The following is a 27,633-nucleotide window of genomic DNA, read 5'->3' on the forward strand; positions in this document are numbered from 1 at the left end:
GCCAGGGGCTGACCTGCCTCTGCATTTCAAAGGCAGTTCACTGCTGTTTTGACCCTTTTAGTGAGAAATGATCATTTCATCACAAAACAGAGAAAATGAGCTGTACTTTTTTATCAGCTTAGAGCAAGACTAATGACAAGTTAGCTTCCAAGTTCCACAATTAATAAGCATCCCCTTTCTATAACTCATAAAGCCCCTCAGAGCTGAACCTCCTGCAAGACAAATTTGAGGTACATATGACCTCCAGGCAGAGCGAGAGGGGGTCCGTGCAATCCTGTCAGATGGAGTAACAGGTAGTAGCAGTACTTAACAGTAGAAACAGTATCAGTAATAGAATTAGCAGTAGCAGCTGCTGCTGTTTTCTGTGGGTCTATAATGTGCCAGCCACTGTTATAAGCCTGCTAGATACGAACAGCCTCATTTGATTTCACAAAAAAAGATGAAGTGGGTTATACCTGTATCTCCCTTTAAGGAAACTGAGTCTTTAAGACGTTGAGCCACCTGACCAAGGTCCCAGAGCTTGAGTGGTAACCTGGGAATTTCAACCAAGCCAGTTGATCTCAGAGATTATCTTCTTAACAGCTAGACTATGTGATGCTGGACAGTTTGAAGCTCTCAGTTGTTTACTTGAAGTCTTTTCTTCATAATGCCCCTAGCCTGTGGGATGAAGGCCACTCTCTAGAGGAAGGACAAGATATGCATACCTAAGGCACTAACTTAGATGACTCAAGAACAAAAGTCAGCATCAATAATGATAAGAGCCTCCAAAGCAGGGAGGGGAAAGAGAGATGAATGAAGAATTGGCCAAAGACTGATGAGGACCAAAGCCAGGTGATGGGTACCAGAGAATTCTTCCTACTCTTCTCTACTTTGGGCTACGTTTGATAATTTCCATAATAAAAGGTTTAAAAACGGCTCTGACTTATTGCGAGTTCGTTAAGTTTGTTGAGTCATTTCATTTGTTTCATTTGTTTTCATTTGTAGGTCATACTTCCACATGGTTCAAAATTCAAAATGTTATAAAAGGTCTAGGGCTTCCCTGGTGGCGCAGTGGTTGAGAGTCCACCTGCCAATGCAGGGGACACAGGTTCGTGCCCCGGTCCGGGAAGATCCCACATGCCGCGGAGCGGCTGGGCCCGTGAGCCATGGCCGCTGAGCCTGCACGTCCGGAGCCTGTGCTCCGCAACGGGAGAGGCCACAGCAGCCCACGTACTGCAAAAAATAAAAAATAAATTAAAAAAAAATAAATAAAGACCTATACTAAGCAGTCTACCCCTGCTCCCACTGCCATTATCCTTCTAATGTTTCTTTATATAAATATATAGAGATATTCTTATTTCTCCCCATTTCTTTCACAAAAGGTGGCATATTATATACACTGTATTTCACCTTGTTGTGTTCACTTAACCATGTAGCCTGGTGATTCTTTTTCATGTCAGTGTACAGAGTACTTTTCATTCTCCATTGATAGTTCTTCCGTAGTGAAGATTCACCATAGACCATATTTAACTGGGACACCTCTGCTGTCCCCAGTCTCTCGCTATCACGATAAATAAGCTTAGACTGTCTTTTCCTGTCTATTGCCATTTTGGGGGTCACACTAAGCACTTCTCACATTCATTTACTTAATGCAACAACAGTAAGCAAGGGTGGATCCAGGCTTCATGGGACATAAAGCTTATACAATTTGGAAAATCCTCTGTAAAACAGAGAATACAAAATCATGAGTACAAAATTAGGTATAAATGTGTATATTTCTTTAAAATTAAAAATTCAGGGACTTCCCTGGTGGTCCAGTGGGTAAGACTCTGCACTCCCAATGCAGGGAGTCCGGGTTCCATCCCTGGTTGGGAAACTAGATCCCGTACTCATGCCGCAACTAAGAAGTCCACATGCCACAGCTAAAGATCCCACATGCTGCAACTAAGACCCGGCGCAGCCTAAATAAATAAATAAATATATATATATATCTTTTTTTTTAATTTAAAAAATTCATTACCAATTCACTAGAGTATGTTTTTTTTTAAATAAATTTATTTATTTTTGGCTGCTTTGGCTCTTCGTTGCTGTGCGCGGCTTTCTCTAATTGTGGCGAGCAGGGGCTACTCTTTGGTGCAGTATGTGGGCTTCTCATTGCGGTGGCTTCTACTGTTGCGAAGCACAGATTCTAGGCACGTGGGCTTCAGCAGTTGTGGCACAGGGGCTCAGTAGTTGTGGCTTGCGGGCTCTAGAGCACAGGCTCAGTAGTTGTGGCACACAGGCTTAGTTGCTCCGCAGCATTTGGGATCTTCCCGGGCCAGGGCTCAAACCCATGTCCCCTGCATTGGCTGGCGGATTCTTAACCACTGCACCACCAGGGAAGCCTTTCACTGGAGTTTTAAAGATTAGGTCCTTTCTTCTAGGATCTTTTTAGACAATTTAATTAAAATGCCTGTATAGAAATACCTCCCGACTGCAAACTGGCATCTCCTCTCTACCTAGAACACTCTGTAACTCCCAAAAACACATTGCACTTACAGAGGCCTGAATCCTATGATTCAATAGCTGCACAGGAAATCCACATCTTCCTGAATGATAGGCATTATGATCACCATCTCACAGGTGGGGAAACTGAGGCTTAGAGATGCAATAACTTGCCCCATGTTGCACAGTGGGTAGTAAATTGGGCCTGTTTGATTCCAAAGACTTTGTGCTTAACTGACACAATGAGTGCCTCCCCAGCGGTCTTGAACTGGACTAAGTTTATCTTTTCAAAGGGGAGGACTAATACAAGATAACACTTCCATTATTAGTTCCCTAGGGAAGCAACATTTGATCTGAAACAAATTCTCAGTTTCCCTTTTGTATTTTCAAGACATCTTGTCTCTTCTTTAAAAAAATAACTCAGTAAGGGTCCCCGTAAGGGTACCTAACTAAATACAGAGCCTAAGGTCAGCATCATGCCCGCCATACAGGCCAGGGCATCATCACCTGACTGGTCCTCTGGTACCGAGAGAGGGGCAAACAATGAAACAAGAAATGACTCAAGGCTTATCCTTTGTGTTGAGGGTGTGTTTGTCTTCTGCTGAACTCTCACATTTCTAATAATAACCCCAGATCCTCAGATTTGTCTAGAAACAAGAGTGGGACCAAGAACTGCCATCAACTTTGTTCTGATAACTAGACATATAAAGACCCTAAACCTATGCTAGAAGGTAGGGCTCTTCCAGTCCAACTCAAATAGAAGCAGATTAGGCTGATTCAACATCTTCAACATTTCTTCAACAACACAAGTTAGATGGATGATGTTCACACCAAGCATGTTGGTAGGACGTGCTGCTGGTGATATTTCATGCCCAGAAGCCAGAAGGCTGAACACCCTGCGATGACAGGGACAGTCCAGTACAGAGAAGGACTGTCCAGCCAAAAATGCCCAAACCAATGATGGCTGAGAGGATGCTGAGACAGACCTTCCCAGACGGGGTGTAAAACAAGAGTTGATATGAATATGGCTACATTTTAAACCAGGCCTTTCAGGCTATTCTAGGAGCATTAACAAAACGAGAGGTTCTGCACATAGAAGGCTCCTCCCTGATGTTCTCACTCATTTGACCTTTACTGCCTTGCCATGCCTATCAACTGCCAAGAATCGCCATGAAGGGTCAGATTTAAGAGCAAAATAAGCCCTAGATTTTAAGAGTTCACAATTCTTTCAGCTACCTCCTGAGGAAAAAAAGGTTTAAAATTAATGTGTACAATGGTTTTAAACTTTTAAACTCATCCAAAAACTCTCATAAGTGCTTCTTACAGTTATATAAATATCACCATTATTCAATCTGGAAGGTAGAAAATATTAAAAAATTTAAAGTAAAATTGTTCTTTATTAAAAGGCCACATTCTAAAATAGCAGGAAAACATGTTATACCTCAGACCGAAACATTCTATGACAGGGCAGGCCAGATACAGTGGTACATACAATGGAATACTACTCAGCCATTAAAAAGAATGAAATTTTGCCATTTGCAACAACATGGATGGGCTTGGAGGGTAGTATGTGCTAAGTGAAATAAGTCAGACAGAGACAGACAAATACTGTATGATACCACTTATATGTGGAATCTAAAAAATGCAACAAACTAGTGAATATAACTAAAAAGAAGCAGACTCACAGATATAGAGACCAAACTCGCGGTCACCAATGGGAAGAAGGAAAGGGGGAGGGACTGTATAAGGGGTACAAACTACTATGTATAAAATAAGCTACAAGGATACACTGTACAACATAGGGAATATATCCAATATTTTATAATAACTATAAATGGAGTATAACCTTTAAAAATTGTGAATCACTACACTGTACACCTGTAACTTACATAATATTGTACATCAACTATACTTCAATTTAAAAACACAGATTACATGCAATTTGTTCATTTCTTAGGAAAAAGTCTACATTCTTTGAAGCCCTAACACTTCTGTAAACAGGTAAAGAATGTTTTATCTTTGTCAGCTTTACCTGCTATTTGTACTGAGCCATCCTCACCCAGAAGAATATTACCAGCTTTCAAATCCCTATTAGAAGGAAAAAAAAAAAAAAGGAGAATTTAATTGTGGAGTACAGACATTATATTCACTCAGGGAGATTTTAATACATATCATACAATGGAGATGTTTGACAAAATTATTATTTTTTAAATATTAAAATTACATCACAGATTTTTTAAAGTTACAAAGGTACATTGTGATTTTATAGTTTGCTCCTGGGGGGTGATTAGGATTTTAGTAACAAATAGTTTATGTGATATCATTATCCAGATTTAATTAAAACAATAATGAGTAGATTATTTCATGTTACAGAGTTACAGATTGCCATATACACACAATAATATCATTTTATCAAGAATTAAAACCCAGTCTATGTAAAGCTATTCTACTTCCACTTAAATGTGTCTGTGATGCAATTTCCAATCAATCCCCTCAGCCTCTAAAACAATGGATTTGATCAGTCACTCCTCTGGCAAGATACTGATGGTAAATACTAATTACAATACTCTGTAACGTATTTCTTCACTATATAGAAGTTGTGCTGAGTAGTCTTAACACTTAAGAAAAATGACAATTTACAATTTATAAGTTTGCCTTCTAAAGTAATATTTTTTCTAATTATTGAAAGACATAGTAGATACCATTAAACATACAGCTCACTTATAGCTCAGGGCAAGGGAATTGCAATATTCATATTACTGGTAAGTGGTTATTTACTTGCAACAATTCCTAAGAGCCCAAGGAGCACTAACCCATTTGAAGCATCAGGCACTCATATGCGATGCTATTTAGCTATTTAAAGAAATAGCTAAATTAGCATAAAATTAGCATTTTATGCCACAAAAGAGATGAAATTAGTGCCTCCCCTCCTTCTCTTCCACCACCATGTCAAAAATAATTAACATATTAAATGTTTAAACACTTGCATCTGTATTAGAAAGTTAGAGATGCTATCCAGTTCAAATGAGTATAAAATGCAAACTGATTATTTTCGAGTCCCTACAGCACTTTCTGCAGTCTACTCTTATTTCAGTGAAAGCAGATAAACCAATATACCAGTATAATTCATCAAAACTTGTTCTCTTGTTTCTTTCTTAAGTACTTTTTTCCCCATCTATTTAAACTACTACCTAAATTAGAGATATGTCAATACCTACCCGTGAGGTGTGTTTCCTTAGTATTCTTTACTAACTAGGACTAAAGATATGAACAGCTGAATTTAAACATCTCTGCAGGGGTCATACCTGTGAATCTGGCCATTTCTGTGTAGATAGTCTAAGCCTTCCAAAACCTCTTTAAGAATTGTTGCTATTATTGCCTCTTCCAGAACTCCGTTCTTGTGTTCTCCTCGGTTAATGATGTATTTTATGATATCCAACATTGAACCTAAGTGGACAGACAGAAGAATTGAACCACTGTATAAGCACCTTCATTACCTTTCCAGAATAGTCCTCCCTATTTAAAAAACGAAACGAAGGACTTCCCTGGTGGTCCAGTGGTAAAGAATCTGCCTTACAATACAGGGGACGCAGGTTCAATCCCTGGTCAGGGAACTGAGATCCCACATGCCGCAGGGCAACGAAGCCTGAGAGCCACAACTACTGAGCCCGCGTGCCTCAACAAGAGAGCCCGCATGCCGCAAACTACAGAGCCCACACGCCCTGGAGCCTGCACACCACAACTGGAGAAGAGAAAGCCCACACGCCACAACTAGAGAGAAGCCACAACAAAGACCCCGCATGCCTCAACAAAGATCCCGTGTGCCGCAGCTAAGCCGCAAATAAATTAAATAAATAAATATTTTTTTAAAAAATCCTTAAAAAAAAATAAAAAACTAAACGAGAACAACAAAATATAGTTTTCATTTGTTTATTTAACACAAATATTCCCAAGGCATACAAACAATTGCATGGTAGCCCATGACCAGAAAAACACTAAATCCAAGTTTGCAAGCACACATCCAGCTGAACTTAATGAGAGGGATTCTGGGTCAGGAAGCAGAAGACTGTTCACGGCCACTTCACAATTAGTCCCTTTTCCGTAGACATGCAACTGGTTACAGATTAAAAGAGGGTTCGGGATGTCTAAACTGAAAAAGAAAGGAACAAGAGGCCTAGAGAAAAGACAGCATGGAACTGCTGAGAGAAAGAAGCACAGTTTTTCCTTAACCTCAGGTAGGTGGAGAGAAAAAATGTCTGTTGCCTTTAGACCCCTGCTTATAACCAGAAGATTCCTTTCTGTGACTCTAGGCAATGTTCATTTACATTTACCTACCAAGACCTACACAAGCAGACCCAAGGCAATTACAATGCCTTTGTCATCTCATTGCAGGGCCTCTGCTGGATCCAAGACAGTTTCTCTAAAAAAAAAATTTTTTTTAATTGTGATGCTGCCTTGATTCAGCCTTAGCTGAACTGGGTCTGCAGATAAAAATGGGCTCCACCAAATAAACTCTGCACCGTCAGTTCTGGCTTCGCCCAGATACCACCAAATGTTCTCCTCTACTCCTAACCATACTTCACGTCTCAGTAAGATGGATATACAGGGAGGGACGCCCTGCAAAGAGAACACATGAGAGGTACGGGGATGCTGGGTATTAGGAAGGAATCCCTCGGGCGTTCTCAGCTCCAGTTTTCGGGTCTGTAAAATGAAGGTGATGATACCTGCAGCGCAGGGTAGCTTTTACGTGTACAGATCCCAGCACTAACAGGCACGATGTGTGTGGCCTTGGGCAAGCAGCCTAACTCTCTTGAGCTCTGGTGTCCTTTCTGAAACACAGGGATCATGGCACCTGCCATGCAATGGTGTTGTCCAGATTACAATGAAATAAAGTCAGTAAATCGCCTGGCACAGGATCCGGCCACGGAGGAAGTGTTCAAGAAAATTAACTGTTATCATTATCCTCCCCTATCAAAGAGTGACGTTTAAAGATTTAAAGAGATAAAATACAGGAATGGGAAAGTGTCTTATAAATTTAATTGTCCATGGGTTTTTTAACTTCAGTGATCTGAGGCCAGAGAGGCAAAGTTCCTTCACCTTCCCACATGTTTTCTTCATGAAATCCACAATCTAAAACTACACTGTCCAGGGGCTTCCCTGGTGGCGCAGTGGTTGAGAATCCGCCTGCCGATGCAGGGGTCGCGGGTTCGTGCCCCGGTCCGGGAAGATCCCACATGCCGCGGAGCGGCTGGGCTCCTGAGCCATGGCCGCTGAGCCTGCGCGTCCGGAGCCTGTGCCCCGCAATGGGAGAGGCCACAACAGTGAGAGGCCCACGTACCGCAAAAAAAAAAAAAAAAAACTACACTGTCCAATACCATAGGCCACTGGCCACCTGAGGTTATTTAAATGTAAGCTAATTAAAATTGAATAGAAATTCAGTCCCTGGGTAACACTAGCCACATGTCAAATGTTTAAGAGCCACTAGTAGAAACTGGATAGCACAGCCGCAGAATATTTCCACCACGGATCTTTAGTAAACTGCACTGAAATAACTCATTATGTTACAACGTGTTAAAGACTTGAATAACGTTAAGAATGAAGGCTTTAAAGCGGAAGGATTGGTTAACTTTTCTGAAGAGAGTAAGGGGTGGCTACAGAGAGGATGGGGCCTTTCAGGACTTCAGCACATGCAGAAGGACAGACAGACGTCTAGGGCTGAGGAGGGCAGAAGGCATTGGGGGCGGGTCTCACCAACACCTAGAAGGCCGGGGTAAAAGAGGACACAGATATTCTAGAAGTTAAGCTGAATTATGAAAGGCTTTGAATATCAATGTGAAGAAATCCGGACTTTACTCTCTAGGCAAATAATAAACCAAGAAAACTTTTAAATACGGGAATAAGGGTATCAAATCTAAAGTCTTATTCCATATGCTGACTCGCACAAAAGGAAAAAAAGAAAACAAGCAAACAAAAATGACAAAATCCACTTACCTCCACTTAGTAATTTCATGACCAGCCAGAGTTCATCTTTTACCACAAAAGAGGTGTAATAGGTCACTACGTTGGGATGGCTGCACTGACTCATGGCTTGAATTTCTTTCTATAAAAAGAGCAAAACATGACATGTACCATGGGGCAAAAATCGGGAAGCAAGACACAAGTGAACCGTAGTTGAATATCTGGGTAACTTTCCTACTTAAAGCACACCTGGGTGAGGGGCTGCCTAAACCATTACTTCACAGACACCACACGAGAACTAACTCTCTCACACTCATTATCAACTTGCTAGAATTAGGAAGGCCTCTACAGGAGACCCCAGAGCCCTGAGGACCAGCCACAGGACAGAGGAACTTCAGATCAACACACAGCCCCATAATCCCCCCAGCCTCCATATGTGATAAGTGCCTCCTACCTGAACCCAAAGCCTTGACAGAGAGATAAAAGACTGGTGAGCTATTAGGAGACCTGGGTCCTGGTGCCAACCTGAACCCTGGTGCTCCTCACTCATCCAAAAAGGGGCAACAAAACTGCTTGTTGGGCTTCCCTAGTGGCGCAGTGGTTGTGAGTCCGCCTGCCGATGCAAGGGACACGGGTTCGTGCCCCGGTCCGGGAAGATCCCACATGCCGCAGAGCGGCTGGGCCCGTGAGCCATGGCCGCTGAGCCTGCGTGTCCGGAGCCTGTGCTCCGCAACGGGAGAGGCCACAACAGTGAGAGGCCCGCGTTCCGAAAAAAAAAAAAAAAAAAAAAAAAAAACACAACAACAACAACAAAAAAAAAACTGCTTGTTTCTCAGGACTGCTGTGATGGTACATGAAAAACTACCTATAAAACTACCTATAAAAATGCTAGAGTATCATTTCCCAAACTATCTTCCATGGTAGATATTCCATCAAGGAAAACAGCAAGGTGGAGGTGGGAGGGGCAGCTGGTAAAACAAAATAAGCTTGGGCAGCATCAGATACTACATCTCAGTTTACAGGCGTCACTGTCACAGGGTATGTTAGCACTGTCAAAGGCTCTGAGAAGTCCTGCAGTAGATGAACTGTCATAGTTGAATCCACAGGAACAATGCAGGAAAATAATGCTTTGTGGGTCACAGTTTAGAAGAAAGTTTTATCAAAAGACAAAACAACAAAGCTTTGAAACTGAACAAATGGGCAACTTCGGTAAGCCAGAGTTTTCTGCAATACTCAAGTTCATGTTGGTTTTGGTTTGCTGTTTTAAGTTACCACCAGATGACTCCTATAAAATGTCAGTCGAATGCTAACCCTCAATCAAAGGTACCAGACCAGTGTAACTCGCTTTCAAGGTGCTGACCAAAAGCCACAAGAATAACTAACTTAAGTCATCACAGAAACCTCACTTATGTTATTATGTATTTATGATGAAATAAAAGTGTATCTGTGCATCCTGTAAATATTTTCAATAATGAGTGTCTACTTTGAGTTAACTTAAAGTTGCCAACCAGAATATTCCAATTTGAGCTGCTATCTTTATATATCCAGTACTACTTTAATCCTCAAATTACTAAGATGACCCTACATGTCAATTAACTTGGCCTAAACACCATGACATATAACACATATACACATCTTAATACATGCATTTATTTAGGTGCTTTTTATCATGGATAAACTTGTAAGAGAATCACTAATTTTTCTATTTTCTTTTCATTATATGACAACACTTCCCCTTCATCATTTTCCTCATCCACTTAACTGGTCACAGGTTTTCTAAATCTAACACTTTTCAATTCAGCACCTCCTGTCCTTTGAAGATCTGAAACCTGAGGTCCAGTTTCCATCTGTTTCTGGTGTTAGGTTTTGATACTGTAAGACGCTTCTGAAGGAGAAATGGAACACTGACCAGCATTCCTATTTCAAGTGGCTAGCATCTGCTCATTGTGGGGATGGCCCACTTTGAAGGCCTGCAGCTCTATGTAGGGTCCAGTTTAAACAGATGCCCCCATTATTCACAGAAATGAGAATAATGTTTCTTCAGAGTGTGTGCGCTCCTCATTTTATATCCCATGTAAATGAATGCCTTTCTAGCTCTCTAACACCAAACTTTTAAATCATTAAAGCATACAATCAACAACCGGTGCTCATATGAAAGGAAATTCTTTTGCATGGAAGCAAAGTCAGGTCAGAGTCTGGAAAAACACTTTTTTTTTTTTTTTTAAACCTTTGCATTTAGATGGCCAGTATCACTTCCTACCCAGAGGATCAGATTCTCTGAGATGATGGCAGTGAGCTACTCTGTATGTGTGTGTGTGTCTGTGTGTGTGTGTGTGTCTGTGTGTGTGTCTGTGTGTGTGTGTGAGAGAGAAACTCTTTTAATTAACCTATGGAGAAACTGTTTTAGATAGCCTATGCATATAACTTATCAAATTCTATTCCTTCAAATTTCAGGGCCTTAGAGGTACCAGCTGGATATTTAAAAGTCCTGAGGCATTAAAAAAAAAAAAAAAAAAGAAGAAGAAGAAGAAGAAGAGACACAGATACTGCCACTACTAATATACCCCTACAAGCAGTGTAAGGGCAGATCAAAGAAGAGGTGGGTCCTGAGAAGAGAGGTGAGACTTGCATCAGTCTGACCACTCATAATCTCACTGCCCTCTTCACTGCTTGGCCAGGGGGTCCATATCCCCCACTCCTACATCACCTATTCTACTACACAGCCTTTCCACGCAGTAGAGCCTCTAACGTGTAAAGACACGATGAAACTTGCCTTAGGGAAAAACACTGGTCACTCTGCCTTGGGATATGACCTGTGCTACCACTGAACCCCCATATTAAGTAATATTTCCAAAAACGGGATAGAAATACACTTTTTAAAAGGAAGAAATAGGTGTTATACTGGCCTATCCAACCCTTAAATTAATTTATATATAAACCTTTTGTTTAGTTGCCTTTTAGAGAGATTCAAAATCTTTATACAGTTTCCCCTTGAACAACGTAGGGGGCGCCAACCCGTCGTTCATCAAAAATCCTCCCTAGGTATCCAAGGTTTCATTCCTCCGTGTCCTCGGATTCAACCAACCATAGTCATGTAGTATTATAGTATTCACTACTGAAGAAAACGAGTATAAGGGGACCTCCACAGTTCAAACCTGCATTGTTCAGGGGTCAACTGTATTTATAATTTTGCTATGGTCTGAATGTTTGTGTCCCTACAAAATTCCTAAGCTGATGGTATTAGGAAGTGGAGCCTTTGGGAGGTGATTAGGTCACGAGGGTGGAGCCTTCATGAATGAGATTAGTGCCCTTATAAAAGAGACCTCAGAGAGCCAGCTCACCCCTTCCACTACATGAGGAAGCAGAGAGAAGTCTGCAGCCTGGAAGAGGGCCCCCACCCAGCCAGGCTGGCACCCTGACCTCAGACTTCCAGACTCCAGAACTGTGAGAAATAAGTTTCTTTGTTTATAAGCCACGCAGTCTATGGTATTTTGTTCTAGCAAAAAGCCCAGACGTGCCAAGACAATTTTATATATTTTTTATAATCTGAGAAATATAACTATTACTTGAATCAATCAATCAGTTCTGTCTTTCCACAGAACTACTCGCCCCATTTTCTTTCAACAGTGATGATGGTTGCTGTATGAATCCTTTCTTGGTAACAGCCTATCAAGTAAATTATCCAAGCTTTTCCCAGTGCCTTAACTTTACCCACATGGGTAGGCAAAGCCATTTACGCCCAAACATACTCATCCCTTCCATCCCTAAAAGTAACGAAAGTATTGCCCAAAGATGAATAAATGGATGAAAAAAGAATCCTTTTTATCCAATTCTTCCTACAGAATGACTGGGTTCCAACACTCTATTCCCTTAATTAGGACACAATCCACAGAAGATGTGTGTCTTAGAGCAGCGCTTCTTAAACCTGAATGTGCACACAGATCACCTGTGGACCTTGTGAAAATGCAGATTCTGATCCAGTAGGTCTGGGGTGGGGCTTGAGATTCTGCATGTCTAAGAGCCTTCTAACTGATGCTGATGCTTCGGGTCCAGAAACCAGACTTTGAGTGACAAAGTGGCAGAAGGCAGGCAGACAGGCCCTCGGGTGAAGGGGATGTGAAACGAAGGAGCACAGACGACTGGCTGCAAGCCAGGTCCCGGGGTTGGAAGGGTAGGAGAGCAGGCCCGGTGGCGAGGCCTAGCTGAGTGAGACCTCGTGAAAGGGGTAGGAGGCAAAGCTGGAAACCGGGGAGATCGTGGCATTAAAGTGGTTTACATTTCACAACTATGGGAAAGGGTAAAAAATTCAAAGTGAGAGAAAAACATGAGGTCAAAGTTGGAAGAACTCACAGAACTCTGAAACCCAGGCAACACATTTGCCAAAACTACAGTCAAGGAATGTAACACAGTGGCTCCCGTGGAAGTCTAGTGAAATCAGACTCAGACATGTCATCAAGTGCCAAACCAAGCTACGGCACGGTATTTAAGCTTCCCTGTGGCTTGAAGACCTGGATCTGCTCTTGCAGCTTCACCTGAAACGCAGTACAAGTGAAATTTCACAAGAGTGGGAAAACAGACCTAAAATGGGGCAGCGAGTAAAAACCCTTTCCACCTGCTAACACCAAAGCGGCAGCCACAGCAGTATCTCTGCTGGGAACGATGTGGGCCGAAGGCAGATCAAAGAGGGACACCCACACACTGCTGCTGGCCCAGCCCGGATGAATTTGCTGAAACAGGACATGACACATTCCTCTTATATGGGACAAACTAGGTTTGGCTGCACAAAAAAAACATAGAGCGTCCTACCCTGAAAATGTGATGCGTTGGGAGGAAAAAAAACTACCCCCCAAAATCCCCCAAACTGGAAAGTTTTAAATTTAAAAAAGAAACTGTGTTTAAATATTTATGAGCAATTTTCTAATATTGCTATATGGCCTTTGTCTAACCATCACCACCCCCCCCAAATTTTTTTCTCCGATTACTATTACTGAGAATAAGCAGGAACCGTGATTAACAGGGATGTGAGCCAGCAGGAGCCACCTCGGAAGGGCTGCACTCTAAGACACAGCTGGCTTGGAAGCTTGGCTTTGCCACTGACCACAGCTTGATTACCTGTGCAGGTCATCCAGCATCTTTGAGCCTCAGGATACTTTTCTGTAATACAAGCTTAATAAGGCCATCTACGCAGGACTGTTGTGAAATAAGCAAAATGAGATCTATACAACTCTTTGCAAAAGGCCTAGCACATGACAGGAAGGTTGAAAGTCAGTCCCTTGATGTCTCAGTTCCTTCTTTGTGTGTGAGCACATCCCCATGCTGATCACTAATCCCACGTGTCCCACGTTCCCACTAAAGTCTCAGAGGCACAGAGACAGCCCTTAGCAGCAGCACTCACCCTTCCCCACAGAAACGTCACATAACGAACATGCCCTGTGCCCTGCTGGCTCAAGGAGTGTCCTGTAACACGTGTCCAGGTCGTTGGGCCATGAGTTTTTCGCTTCATTCCCAACTCTACAACATCCTCACCTGTGTTTCCCCTTAGTCTCTAGTCCTGTGTTTAATTTATACCACCTTATCATACTTCATGTATCCTAGTATGCTGCCTAGTATGCTTCTGAAATTAAGAAGTCTAAACAGATACTTATGCAAAGCTTTCAGAACAAAGAGAAACAAAAAAGAGCTTGGAGACATAAGAATTAGGAAGAAGTTTAAGTCTAGTTTCTGTTGTCCTGAAGACGATGTGATTCACAAAGCGCTAAAGGGAACGAGATTTAAATGGATCCTGAATTCAAAATATTAAACTATACTTAACCAAATTAGCATATTTTAATACCTTAGCTAAATCTTAAATAAATTCTTCTTTATCTGATATTGGTAGCAAAATATCCTACTCAGCCTTGGTTGAGAAGTCACACCCACCCAAGTTCCAACATCATGTGCAGTTAAATCTGAGGAGGTGCTACTTCTAACTTTATTCTAAAGCACTTGTTCTCAACCTTGGCTGCACAGTGGAATCGCTTCGGGAGCTTTAAAAAATACCAATGCCTGGATCTCAGCCCCAGGGACACTGATGTAAAATTGGTTTATGACACAGCCTGGGAATGAAATTTTTCAAAAGCTCCCAGGTGATTCTACTGTGTAGCGAAGGTTGAAAAGCACTGCTTTCCAGCTAAGCACTGAGATGCATTAATTCTTTCAATGAAATGCTGAGAGAAACATCTACCTCCCAAGCACATTTCCACACTGCAACTTAATCTAAAAAGGAAAAATAAATATATGACCCACAAATACTATCAAATAATACTATCAAATAAATAATATATTTCCAAATGCAAGAGATAACCAAATACATCTTTAAAATGTATACAACACCCTCCAATCATCTAAAGAATTCCTTAAATGATATGAGGGTAACTGCATTAATTGAAAACACTTTTCAGAAAGTCGTCATCAGGCTTGCACTTCCATAACACCAGCATCATTATGAAGGGTAACCTCATCAAAACTCAAGTGTAACCCAATACTGTAAGTAGCTGAATTATTTTTTTAAGAAAAAGAAAAAAAAAAAACCCATAAACTTCAATGATTTCAAATGTCAGCCAATAAATGGAAGGAAAAGATTGACAAAGCTCTCCTAAGAGCACTGTATTTTTTGGATTTTCATTTTCAATCATGAAAAATGTAATTGTGAGGTTTTTTTAATTATAAAAAATTAAATGCCACATATGCAGCAAACTCCTGCCTCTTTTAAAATAAGAGTACCAGGCTTCCCTGGTGGCGCAGTGGTTGAGAATCCGCCTGCCGATGCAGGGGACACGGGATCGTGCCCTGGTCCGGGAAGATCCCACATGCCGCGGAGCAACTAAGCCCGTGAGCCATGGCCGCTAGGCCTGCGCGTCCGGAGCCTGTGCTCCGCAACGGGAGAGGCCACAGCAGTGAGAGGCCCGCATACCGCAAAAAAAATAAATAAATAAATAAATAAAATAAGAGTACCAATAGGAAAAAACCTACTCAAGGAAAAGTTAAGTCAAATATTCTGACCTGTACTATTTATGAATAAATCAACCAATGTCCCTCACCAGTTAGTTTTATAATTATTTTCATATGATTCGGTATCTGTCTATCCAAGTACAGTCCAGTTGAAGACAGGATTAGAAATGGGGAAAGTCTAGATGTTTTGAAGACAGGGAAACACTTGTAAGAAATTAGGAAAAGGGAAACAAATTTTGTGATAGCCTTAATCAGTGTTTGTGGAGAAGTATTTAAAACCAGAGAGAGCAGTTGTAAAAGGTAAAGTATCAGGGGAGTTGGAGGTAGGTCTGGAAAATCCCTGGAAATCAGCAGAGAAATCACAATGGGTAAACATCTACTTCCGACAGAAAAGAATGCCCATCCCAGGGCCTATCTGCTTGGTTATGAATGATGGGCATTCTGCAAAAACCGGTCCCCAAAAAACTGAAGAATTTTGCTTGGAAATGAAAAAGTTGCCGCAATAGTTATTTTTCACCAAGAGAAAATAACTCTTTCCAAGGAGAGGAAAGAAAGCAAAGAGTAAAGGAGTGATGTGAAAAGTTCAATAGGGAAGAACCATTCATTTTCTTTCAGAGTTAGCTGAAAAAGTTCTTTAGCAAACAGTTAACAAGGATGCCTTATGGGTTCTGAAAGCTCTTAAGCTGGCCATCAGGAATGTGAATCAGACTCAGTTATCAACAACTGTTATTTGATCATTTAACTGTCCATGACTGGGTATACTGGGAAAAGTAAAGTCGAAGACTTCGTTAAAAACAGAAACACGAAGAATCTTTCTTGTCAGCCAATTTATGCTGCTGGAAACCTTCAGGCCAGTTTTCAGCACTGCTGCTATTTTTGGCTTCATCACCAAAGGATGAGAATGCGAGGTGAAACATGTCTTTCTTTTTTGCGGCCTCCCGTGTCCCATGCCTGGGTATGATCTGCAGTCTGGGGTTCTGCCAGGGAACAGAGGCAGGAACCCCGCTGAACACTCTCCAGCCTTCTCCCTGTTTCCGAGTCCTTCTTTTTCAGAGTCAGCTTAATTAATTGTGGAAATATAACCAAACCAAAATAAGAAAGACAACAACATAGGAAAGAACAGAGCCATCTGTCTCAACCCAAGCAATAACATTTTCCAGAAGTTTATGAGGATGGCAAAAGTGAAGTATTAAAAAAAAAAAAAAAAAAAAGATGTAACTGAAGTTGTATTCAATCTGGGAATGTTTTCCCCATTTTCTCCTACTCTGAAAATGAGTATGTGCTGAGTCTCTCTGTTACCAAGCACATGTAAGTCCAGAAACCTGAGTGGCCTTGAAATGTTAATTTCTGCTTACATTTGGAAAAAAAAAGAGATGTTAAACATTTTAGCAAGCCATTTCTAACAAATGTATAAGAATACTTAAAAGTAAATTCAATTAGGATATTTAATTATTATCTGGATCTGCTATAACTTTTAAATTTAACATTCCAAAAAGAAAATTATTTTTCTCCAGCCAAATCATACATATTCCTAAGCTAATGTAACTTTAGAGCTATAAAAATAAGTTACTTTTGCATATGTGATATTCTCTAATTTCTTAAAAATGGTACATCCTCAAATTATCTAAAAGTTTCTCATTTCTAATTCTGCCCTCAACTGGACTATACTTGGGTAAGCACAAACACCAAATCATATGAAAATAATTACAAAGCCAAGTGGCAAGGGACAAATGACAGTATAAAATGTAATATTTGAGAATGAAATGCTCAAAATAGTACTACAGTGAAGTAGGCTTATATTTTAACGCTATACCCTTGGTACAAAAGATTCTACAAGAAATAGCCAAATGCAATTTGTTACCACGTATGACATGGGATGTGCTGCGATATGAATAATTAATTTACTAGTTAGAAAGTTCTTTAGTTCAAAAAGAATGGAAAGTACTCTCACTGACACAACAGAGAAAACACATACATTACAGCTTCCAGCTTTTTAAGCTGATGTCCTCAAACTGGTATAAATTTTTTTCTATAATAAACAAGATTTTCAAAAGTATTAACACAATTACAGAGATTAGGTTAAAATACACCAGAAGAAATTTTTCTCTTCATTTTTAAAAATCTCAATTAAAAGGGAAAAAAAGCCTTCTGACTAGAGGAACTGCTTAGAGGTCCCCAAATACTATAATTTAATTTTAAAAGGAAGAGAGAAGCCTGTGTCAGATAATAGGAGATAACTATTCTCTCAAATGACCATTAGGCAAAGTCAAAATCTAGAGCTTTATTCTCCAAAATAACCTACAAATCATAGTTAATTCATTCCTCTAAAGAAATGGAAGGAAAGTATGGAAGGAGTGAGTGAGGGGGAAAAGGTAAAGGGTCAGGGGGAGAGAAAGGGGAGTACAGAGGGAACTGCAGATCAAGAGAAAAGCAAAATAATTAATAAAATAGGGACTTCCCTAGTGGCGTAGTGGTTAAGAATCCTCCTGCCAATGCAGGCGACACAGGTTCGGGCCCTGGTCTGGAAGATCCCACATGTCACGGAGCAACTAAGCCCATGTGCCACAACTACTGAGCCTGCGCTCTAGAGCCTGCGAGCCACAACTACTGATCCTGCACTCTAGAGCCTGCGAGCTACAACTACTGAGCCCACGTGCCACAACTACTGGAGCCCACGTGCCACAACTCCTGAAGCCCACGTGCCTAGAGCCTGTGCTCCACAACAAGAAAAGCCACTGCAATCAGAAGCCGGTACCGGGTGGGGTCGGGGGGAGAAAGAAAGAAATTTATTTAAAAATAAATATATAAATAAAATAGCACTATAGCAGAAAGCAAAATGAGAGCAGGGCTTCGTTCTGAGCAATGTAAGCACGATTTACTTACAACTACTGTCAGTGAGAGCAAAACATCTTTATAAGATGATACAGGAAGAGAAGGGCAAATGCTAGAGTTTTTCTATTTCAAGACTGAGAAATTTTTTCATTATGTACATAGGAGAAACAGATGGCACTCTGTGTACCCAAATCTACGAATTTATGGTGAATTTTTATCGTTACACCACAACACTGGAGTGACTTGACACTATCCCAAATTATAGAGCATAATTTGCCAGTAATTAGTGTTTCTATTTAAATGATTTTAGAAAGGGATTTCATTAAAAGAATTAATTTTTAAATACGCAGAATCATAGAACTTTTGGTGGTGAAAATAAATTTTTGCCTTCGAGTATACTTCCTTATTGAACAAATGAGGAGACTGTGGACCAGAAGTGAAAGTGATTCATCCCAAGTCCAGGACCCAAGTGGAGAACGAGGCCCTCTGACCCAGGAAGCAATCTTCCCTCTACCACAAATTTCAGCATTCATCACTGGTGCATAGTTGTTTTTTGAAACGGTTTTGCTCACATTTGTCACTCATCACAAACTAAAATATTTTAACGATCATTACATATTATTGCATAATATAATCACTTAACTAGACATTCTACCCCCCCCCTTTTTTTTAAGAAATAAGCACTTTGTCCAACCCCAGGGCCATGATTTTTCCTACACCTAAAGCACTCCTGCCCCTAAGAATTAAACTGTTAAGATTTGATGGCATATTAAAGATGTATATTAAAGAATGAGAAAATGGTACTGAGTTTTCTGTGACTCAGTACCAAGGACAGACTAAAAATATGAGAATTCTAATCTAGAGAAAAAAAATTGAGAAGGATATGACTAAAATCTAAAAATCATAAAGTCAAGTAAGATGATGACCCAAAATGTTCAACAATCCCTGGGTAGAACTAAAGGAGAGTGTTCCCTGAAGGCTGAAAAAAGTGGGATTTAGGATAAATAAAAGGAAGGACTGTGTCATATTTATGGAATTCATTGTCACCTGGTAATAGAGACTGAAAAAGATAGATGACTTCAGAAAAGTCATCTATCCATGTAATAAATTCTCCACCCACATAATAAATTTTAACAGAAGCCAAGTGTGCCCTCTAGTAGCATCCCTAACCTTTGAGGTTGACCACTAACCAGAGTACCAAGGTCTTTCAAGAAACCTCAAGGCCATCTTCAACAAGAATATACTAGTCTGCATGATGGTGGGTCAGACACACTTAGCAAGCTTTAAGTTCCTACTGGAAGGCAAGAACTTCCTCAATGGAGTACACATTAGAGAATCTATCAATCTGCTAACCCATCTCTAGACAAATAGAGGGGAAATGTGCAGAAAGATATTCCTAGCTCAAACATCTCACCAACCCAATACCAAGATGAAGAGACTCACTGGCCAGTCCCTGGGCTCCACAACCAAAAAGACCCCTCTTTGTTTTCCCACCATCTAGCCTAGTGCCTACCATGTAGCAGGGTTTTAATAACTATGGAGTGAACAAACTCTGCTCTAAAACTATATCTCCCAGAGGGTGTTAAGCTAATTATAATTAGTCATTTTTAACACTGTGGGATTAACAAAATATGGGGTTAACAACAAACATGGGATTAACAACTCTCAGAAATTATCAAAGTATCTAGGTTGGGATGGTTAAGAATATAGAACAGACCAGTAAAACCCCTTGGCTCCTGGAAAATTAACCACCAAGATCATCAGACCTAGTGAGATTAGGAATGTACAAGCCAAAGTCAAAAACACATATGAAAGTTCAAAAGAATGCATAGAAAAATAATTAGTTTAGATTGAGTAGGCTAAATGCTACTCATGTGATGCCAAGGAAGACATTTATTCTAGGGTGTTCTAATCTAATTGTTAAAATGAACTGAATTTTTAGTAAGCGTATACCTTTGTCCTCTCATGTATATACCCAAAGCTCATCCTCTTTATGGGCCTAAGCACAATGGAGAAACTCAAGTATTTACCAAATAAATTAGTATCTCTGAGGATATTACAGTACTTATTTCAACAGCATAAATTTTATTTAAATTATCAATTTAGCACCAGTGATCTCACTGAACATTTCTTTTCCTCCCTTCGTTCTCAGAGAAGATGACACTGTAATGATTGCTTTGCTTCAGAAATCATGATACTTCAATTAAAAAATAAATAAATAAATAAATAAAAGCAAAAGAAATCACGACCACTCGAATCTTCTTCAGCCAAACCTCGAACAAACTCTTCGACCATGGCAACACTGGACAGCCTCCATCACATAAAGAAGCAGAGTCCAGGGCTAGTTGTCCAAAACTGCTCTCTGCCATCATATCCAAACTCCATGGGTAAATCCCACCTTACTATGGGAGTCAGAGCAGGGGGGTAGGGACAGGACAGAGAGGAGGGGTGGGAGGTGAGAGTTTCAACAGGGGAGGCAGCTGTTCCTGTAGCCAGCCAACAGTTGATAACTGTGACTTCTATAACATAACACTCCCACAAGACAAGGATTCCAGCGGCCATTGTTTCTCATAAGGACAATGGTTTCCAGTCAATACAGGGCACAGTTTGTGAAATGATGCAAAGCACTGACCTGTATACAATACACACACACACACAGAATTAGAGGATTATTAGGATACCGGATGTCCAAACACTGCCAAAATGTGAACCCACAGAGATAATAAAAGCGCAAGCAGCAGCAGGATTAGAAATGGAAAAGGATTTTACAGCAACTTGGAGCCACGGTCATGGTCAACAGCTGGGCTACAAAAGCCTGACAACTTTAGGCAGCCTATACTGTAAACTCCATTTCTTTTTGTTTGCAAAGGACCTGGGAGTTTTGTGTCCTAAAGATCCAGAGCCATTCTCCCCATCCCTAGAAATAGCAAGACAACGAAAGGTCAAAGGTTCAAAATTAAGGAAAGATCAGAGCAACAAATCAATACATCTTTTAAAAGGAAAAGCAGATAGTTATGCACATACACTATACTCCATTAACACAACATGGGCATTGCTGGGACGGGGGTGCAGGGGGGAAGAACGAAAGAAATAAATTAACTGCTAATAAGCAAACTTGTAAATCTTAAGACCTCAGATTAATGGAGCCAAGCACAAAGCCATAAAAGCACGAGTCCCTCACACTGACCGCTCTGGCTAAATTACGAGTAACTCCAAATGACACTGCTATGGTTCCTGGTGCCGGGGTAATAGAGAAATTGGCCCAGAATGACAGTCTCCCTCATGCCTCTACTGGGACCCTTACACAGCTATCATCACTGGCAGCCGACTGCTGATAAGAAGTCGGCAAGGGGAAAACATGGAAGCTTTGGGCAACTGACGGCTTGGTAGGAACCAGAGACCACAGCATCAGCCCAGCAGGCTGGTTTCAGAGCTGTCAGATACAAGTACACACAAGCCTTACACATATTCTGTATAAATATTCCGCTGGTGGTAAAAAGATGGCTGTGAGACCTCCAACAGAACACCACAATCAAATACAACTGTCATGGGCAAAGTTGTCATGGGCAAGAGTGCTATTTCCAAATCGGGCATAAGTATAAATGTATACTCCAAGGTTTTTTAAAAATTAATGTGTACTTTGTATAGCCACAGAACTTGAGGACTCCTAATGGGATCTTAGAGATCTTGGGATTCAACTCTTTTTAAAGCATGCAGAGTTGTTAGGTAACTTGACTAAAACTGAAAAACAAGTTAGTGGCGAAAGCAGGACACAGCACTCCCCACAGTTTGTTTAAAGCTTTTTCCACTCCGGAAAGTGATCTTGAAAACTGGTCTGATGACAAAGGCACTATTTTACTGGTCACCATGATAACAAGCAACAGAAGTATGCAGTAATAATTTCAGTAAGAGCAAAGCACAGCTGAAATTTTGAAGAGAGTAAAAGCCTTAAACGTGTGCAAAAAAAGGGAGAGAGTTTTTTTTTTTTTTGGAAAATTAACATTAAATTGTGGAAGCCCTTCCTTTAATCTGAGTTTTAGCCCACAATCTGTTGCTTCAATCCCAGTGAAAACTATGTCTTGTGTAGTCTAATTTGAAATGTAAGACCAAATAGATCTGGAAAAGTACAGCTTTATACTTGTACTTAATTTATACTATAGTGTACTGTAATTATGCCTGAAGTAAAAGCTATATTCTGAGTAAAGACAAAAAGCTCTTGTTAATGACATTCCATTCCCCCAATGTAGGCTATAACAAAAGGCTTCTTCATCTGGAGCCAACTGTCATTACACTTTTGTAACGTGTATGGAGCTATTGGACTAATATTTGTCCTGGGATTAGTGTTGGGATAACCCATCAGTTAACTCCTCTGCTGCAGTATTCTATTATCCTCAAATAAATGGCCAAAAGGAAAAAAAAAAAATTGGCAGGTGGATCCACAACTATATTTATGAGATTAAACTCTCAAACCCTTCACAGTTTGCTGGGCAACTAATAAACATTTGCCAAGCTCTTCATTTAATAATGAGTCAGCTAAGCCAAAAGCAAATGTTCCTTCAACCAACCAATGGTACTACAGTCATATCCACACCGACAAGCTCCAGTTATTTATGTAATGTAATTTATTTAGAAGAAGTACAAGTTGCCCTGTACAAAAAATAAACTCCTGTCATTAGCCAATAAGAATGCAAGCTACCCTGCAGTATTTTGAATAACTGAAATTTATAGGAGATTTTGTAATTCATGAAAGCCAAAATGACCAGCAAATTATTTAGGGAGTAACTCCTATTTGCATCAGGATTCAAGACTGAGGACCAGAAGCTCACCATCTAACTCTGTACTCAGTATCACATGACCTTAGGTCATCTGAGTCTGTTCCCTCATTTCATAAAAAAGAGTGTCAACACTCAGACCCTCCCCACCTGGGGATTACGAGGAATGAGCAAAATTCTGTTTGTCAGAGCAAAGTAAGCTGCATATTACACAACACAATCATAAGGAGAAAAAAGCCATGTGGGCTGCTTTCCAAGAAATAAGTGTGTCCAAACAGGAGAAAACACCAAGTTGCCTCTGCTCTCTGTTCTCCTGCCTCTCCGGCCCATCTCTATGTATCCACGAGTTAAGAAAAGCAACGAGCAGTATCCCCTTCACTTTTACTTACTAATAGTTCATCCATGCTGGTCTGGCATTTTTCCAAGTTGATCCGCTTTATTGCTACACGTTCTTGCCTGGGTTTACATAGAGCAGCCTGAACCACAGCTGTAGCGCCACTGCCTGAAATGAAATAAAAACAACATCAGCTATCAAGTGGCACACCATCTGGTTACTATTTGTGACCCCCTTCACAAATTAATTTTTTTTTTTTTTTTTGTGGTACGCGGGCCTCTCACTGTTGTGGCCTCTCCCATTGCAGAGCACAGGCTCCGGACGCGCAGGCTCAGTGGCCATGGCTCATGGGCCCAGCTGCTCCGCGGCATGTGGGATCTTCCCGGACCGGGGCACGAACCCGTGTTCCCTGCATTGGCAGGCGGATTCTCAACCACTGCGCCACCAGGGAAGCCCTATTTTTTTAAGTTTCTACTCAAAGTATTCAAAACATTATCATTTGACATCGTTTTAAAGAGTTTCTTAAGTCTTAAAATAATTCTATGAAGGAGAAAAAGGAGAAACTACACTTTTCTAGAGAATACAAAGACAGTATCTGCGTCAAAAGAGTCCATTGCAATACAGGGTGTTCACTGCTGCCCAGTACAAAGGCTGAGAAAGTGATGGGTCTAATGCCACAAGAATAAGAGAGGGCTTCCCTGGTGGAGCAGTGGTTAAGAATCGGCCTGCCAATGCAGAGGACACAGGTTCGAGCCCCGGTCCGGGAAGATCCCACATGCCACGGAGCAACTAAGTCCGTGTGCCACAACTACTGAGCCTGTGCTCTGGAACCCTCAAGCCACAGCTACTGAAGCCCGCACACCTAGAGCCCGTGCTCCGCAACAGAAGTCACTGCGATGAGAAGCCCGCTCACCGCAACTAGAGCAAGCCCGAGCACAGCAACAAAGACCCAATGCTGCCAAAAATAATTAATTAATTAATTTTTAAGAAAAGAATAAGACATAAGCATCTAAGCACACCCCTGTGTGGACGCCATTACCATCATCTGATGCTGATGCCTTCCCATTTCAGTGCCTTTACAATATCTCAAGCTCTTCTCCCACTTCAGCCCAAACCAAACCACTCCAGCCCGAGCTACTTCAGGGCTCCCATGAGATGCTGTGACAACTTATCTACTCTGAGCACTCTGTGAGCTTATTTCTTCCAAGTTTGCCCTACAATTAGAAGAACAGGAATCAACCTGAGTATTCTCATGCTGAAAGCAGGACTTTTCAAGGATGCCAAGCAAAATGATGCAAATGTGTAATTACAAAAGCTCTCAGCATTCATATGCATTTCCCATTTCTAAGGTTTCATGATCATTAGCTAATGCACTCAAATTCCTAAGAGACAGAGTCATGGCATCATCCATATTTTATAAGAGCAAACTGTAGACGTGTAACGATTTGTGGCAGAGCACAAAGAGCTCCTAATCCGATTTGTATTCCGTAGGGGCAAAAAGACTTCCAGGTTAAGGCATCTCAATTCTGCAAAGAATACCAAAAATCTCATTCTCATCACATAAATCCTCTCCCTGCAAGACTGCCAAGGAGAGAAACATCCTGTGCTTGGGTCTGTGCAAAAGGGGGCAGATGTGACCGTCTACTTTTCTCCTTCAAGTTTTTCTTTGGGTACTATTTCCCAAATGAGTCACCGAATATCATCCAAAGGGCAGGAGGGAGGATCTTTTGTCAATAAGGAGGGGAGACCAGTATTAGATTTCCTGATACATGTGAGAGAAAGGCACGACACTGCTTGTGCAAATCAAGGCTTTCCCACCCCCAAAGAAGTGCCCAAATGGGTGTGTTTATCACTGAAGTTCTGCCCTGTGGTCTCATCATCAGCTCTGGCCCCCGATCTATGACCCGAGCAGGTCACCCTAATGCTCCAAAGACAGGTCTCCAAGTTCACAGCTTCCGTTCCAGGAAGTCCCACCTGTGTTCACTGGGGAAGAAACTCCACAGATACTGACCACCCACTATACAGTCAGCATTTTCCTCGCATAATTCTCATTACAAGCCTGTGCAGTTTTTGTTATTAGCCTCATTTTATATGTGAGAACACTGGGACTCGGAAAACTTGCCCACACAGCTAACAAGCACCTGAGCCGGAATCTGAGTCAGGTCTGCAGGACAATAACATCCATGCTTTTTTCCTACCTCCCACAAGTCAGAAGCGCACTTCTCCCTTCCTTCTTACGCCCTTCCTAGGAAAACATTTTCTGCCCTATATGGTTGAAGAAAAGAGAAACAACCTAGAGAGCCTCACTCTCTCTAGAGCTCAGTGCAAGGAGCAAGCACCACTGTCAGAGATTGTTTAAAAGGAGCTCCCTGTCCCTAACCTCACTCCTTCTCCATCAGCTGCTACTCCAAGTCCTACTGGATCAACCTCACTGGCCCTGCAGATCGCAGCATGTTGGGCTCAATCCAGAATGCCCCAGATACCAGGGCCAAACACTACAAAGAGCCCTGCTGATAGCAGAGTGTATTTTCCATTCAAGGTCTCCAGAACAAGAGACCATCACTGAAGGGAGCCACAGAGAAAGTGATAAGTAGCTAGTTAGCACTGGGCCTGGTTCCCAGCAGAGAAATCAACAAACGTCTTTAACAAGCTGCTGATGGGAAGCTCAGCCCTACCTGTTGTAAATCGCACCCCAATCCCACCCCTCCATCCTCCATCCACATCCCAGAACATTCTCAAATTGGGAAAACTGCAAAACAGGAAAGAAGAAAACAAATTCCCAGAAATGCTAAAATAATTGTACATGATATGGGACTACCACTCCCAGTCAGTTAAGCCCTTGACTATAAAAGCCTTCTGGCTTCCACAGACAAACTCAAGAATATGGATACAAAGAACAATTCTAAAAAGGGGAAGGGATGCTGAGTTGGCTTTTGCACAGCAAAGGAAACCACTGACAAAATGAAAAGACAGGGACATCCCTGGTGACGCAGTGGTTAAGAATTCGCCTCCGGATGCACGGGACGCAGCTTCGATCCCTGGTCAGAGAACTACATCACACATGCATGGCACAACTAAGAGGTCACATGCTGCAACTAAGACCCAGCACAACCAAAAATGAATCAATCAATTAATTAAAAAATTAAAACTGGCAGAAGGGGAGAGGCACCATGGGGAAAGGAGGGCCTCTGAGTGTGGAGTTCCGGAGTTTGGAGCCGTATGGCTGACAGAGTCTTGGTGCTCCAGCCGGGTGTCAGGGGTGAGTCTTTGAGGTAGGAGAGCCGAGTTCAGGACACTGGTCCACCAGAGACCTCCCAGACCCACATAATATCAAACGGCAAAAGCTCTCCCAGAGATCTCAATCTCAACGCTAAAACCCAACTCCACTCAACGACCAGCAAGCTACAGTACTAGACACCCTATGCCAAACAACTAGCAAGACAGGAACGCAAACCCACCCATTAGCAGAGAGGCTGCCTAACATCATAATAAGGTCACAGACACCCCAAAACACACCACTGGACGTGGTCCTGCCCACAGGAAAGACAAGACCCAGCCTCATCCAGCAGAACACAGGCACCAGTCCCCTCCACCAGAAAGCCTACACAACCCACTGAACCAACCTTACCCACGGGGGGCAGACAACAAAAACAATGGGAATTACGAACCTGCAGCCTGTGGAAAGGAGACCCTAAACACAGTAAGTTAAACAAAATGAGAAGACAGAGAAACACACAGCAGATGAAGGAGCAAGGTAAAAACCCACCAGATGAAATAGGCGGTCTACCTGAAAAAGAATTCAGAGTAATGATAGTAAAGATGATCCAAAATCTTGGAAACAGAATGGAGAAAATACAAGAAACGTTTAACAAGGATCTAGAAGAACTAAAGAGCAAACAACCAATGATGAACAACACAATAAATGAAATTAAAAATTCTCTAGAAGGAATCAATACCAGAAAAACTGACACAGAAGAACGGATAGGTGACCTGGAAGATAAAATAGTGGAAATAACTACTGTAGAGCAAAATAAAGAAAAAACAATGAAAAGAATCGAGGACAGTCTCAGAGAACTCTGGGACAACATTAAATGCACCAACATTAGAATTATAGGGGTCCCAGAAGAAGAGACAAAGAAAGGGACTGAGAAAATATTTGAAGAGATTATAGTTGAAAACTTCCCTAATATGGGAAAGGAAAAAGTCAATCAAGTACAGGAAGTGCAGAGAGTCCCATACAGGATAAATCCAAGGAACAACACGCCATAACACCTATTAATCAAA

General features: G+C 41.4%; 1 protein-coding gene across 5 annotated transcripts in view; it reads right to left on the reverse strand.

Moving 5' to 3' along the window:
* The window catches only part of STK39 (serine/threonine kinase 39), a 491,161-nt gene that overhangs the window by 231,960 nt on the left and 231,568 nt on the right, over positions 1–27,633 (reverse strand). For all 5 annotated transcript variants that reach the window (XM_067026251.1, XM_067026250.1, XM_067026249.1 and 2 more), the window contains 4 exons: positions 23,405–23,517; positions 8,455–8,563; positions 5,769–5,910; positions 4,496–4,551 (listed from right to left, as the gene is read on the reverse strand). In XM_067026251.1, the coding sequence (XP_066882352.1) occupies positions 4,496–4,551; positions 5,769–5,910; positions 8,455–8,563; positions 23,405–23,419 (322 nt within the window). In that variant the 5' untranslated portion in view covers positions 23,420–23,517. The remainder of the gene's footprint in view (positions 1–4,495; positions 4,552–5,768; positions 5,911–8,454; positions 8,564–23,404; positions 23,518–27,633) is intronic.

Source organism: Kogia breviceps, chromosome 2 (assembly GCF_026419965.1).
Source record: "Kogia breviceps isolate mKogBre1 chromosome 2, mKogBre1 haplotype 1, whole genome shotgun sequence".
Lineage (NCBI taxonomy): Eukaryota > Metazoa > Chordata > Mammalia > Artiodactyla > Physeteridae > Kogia > Kogia breviceps.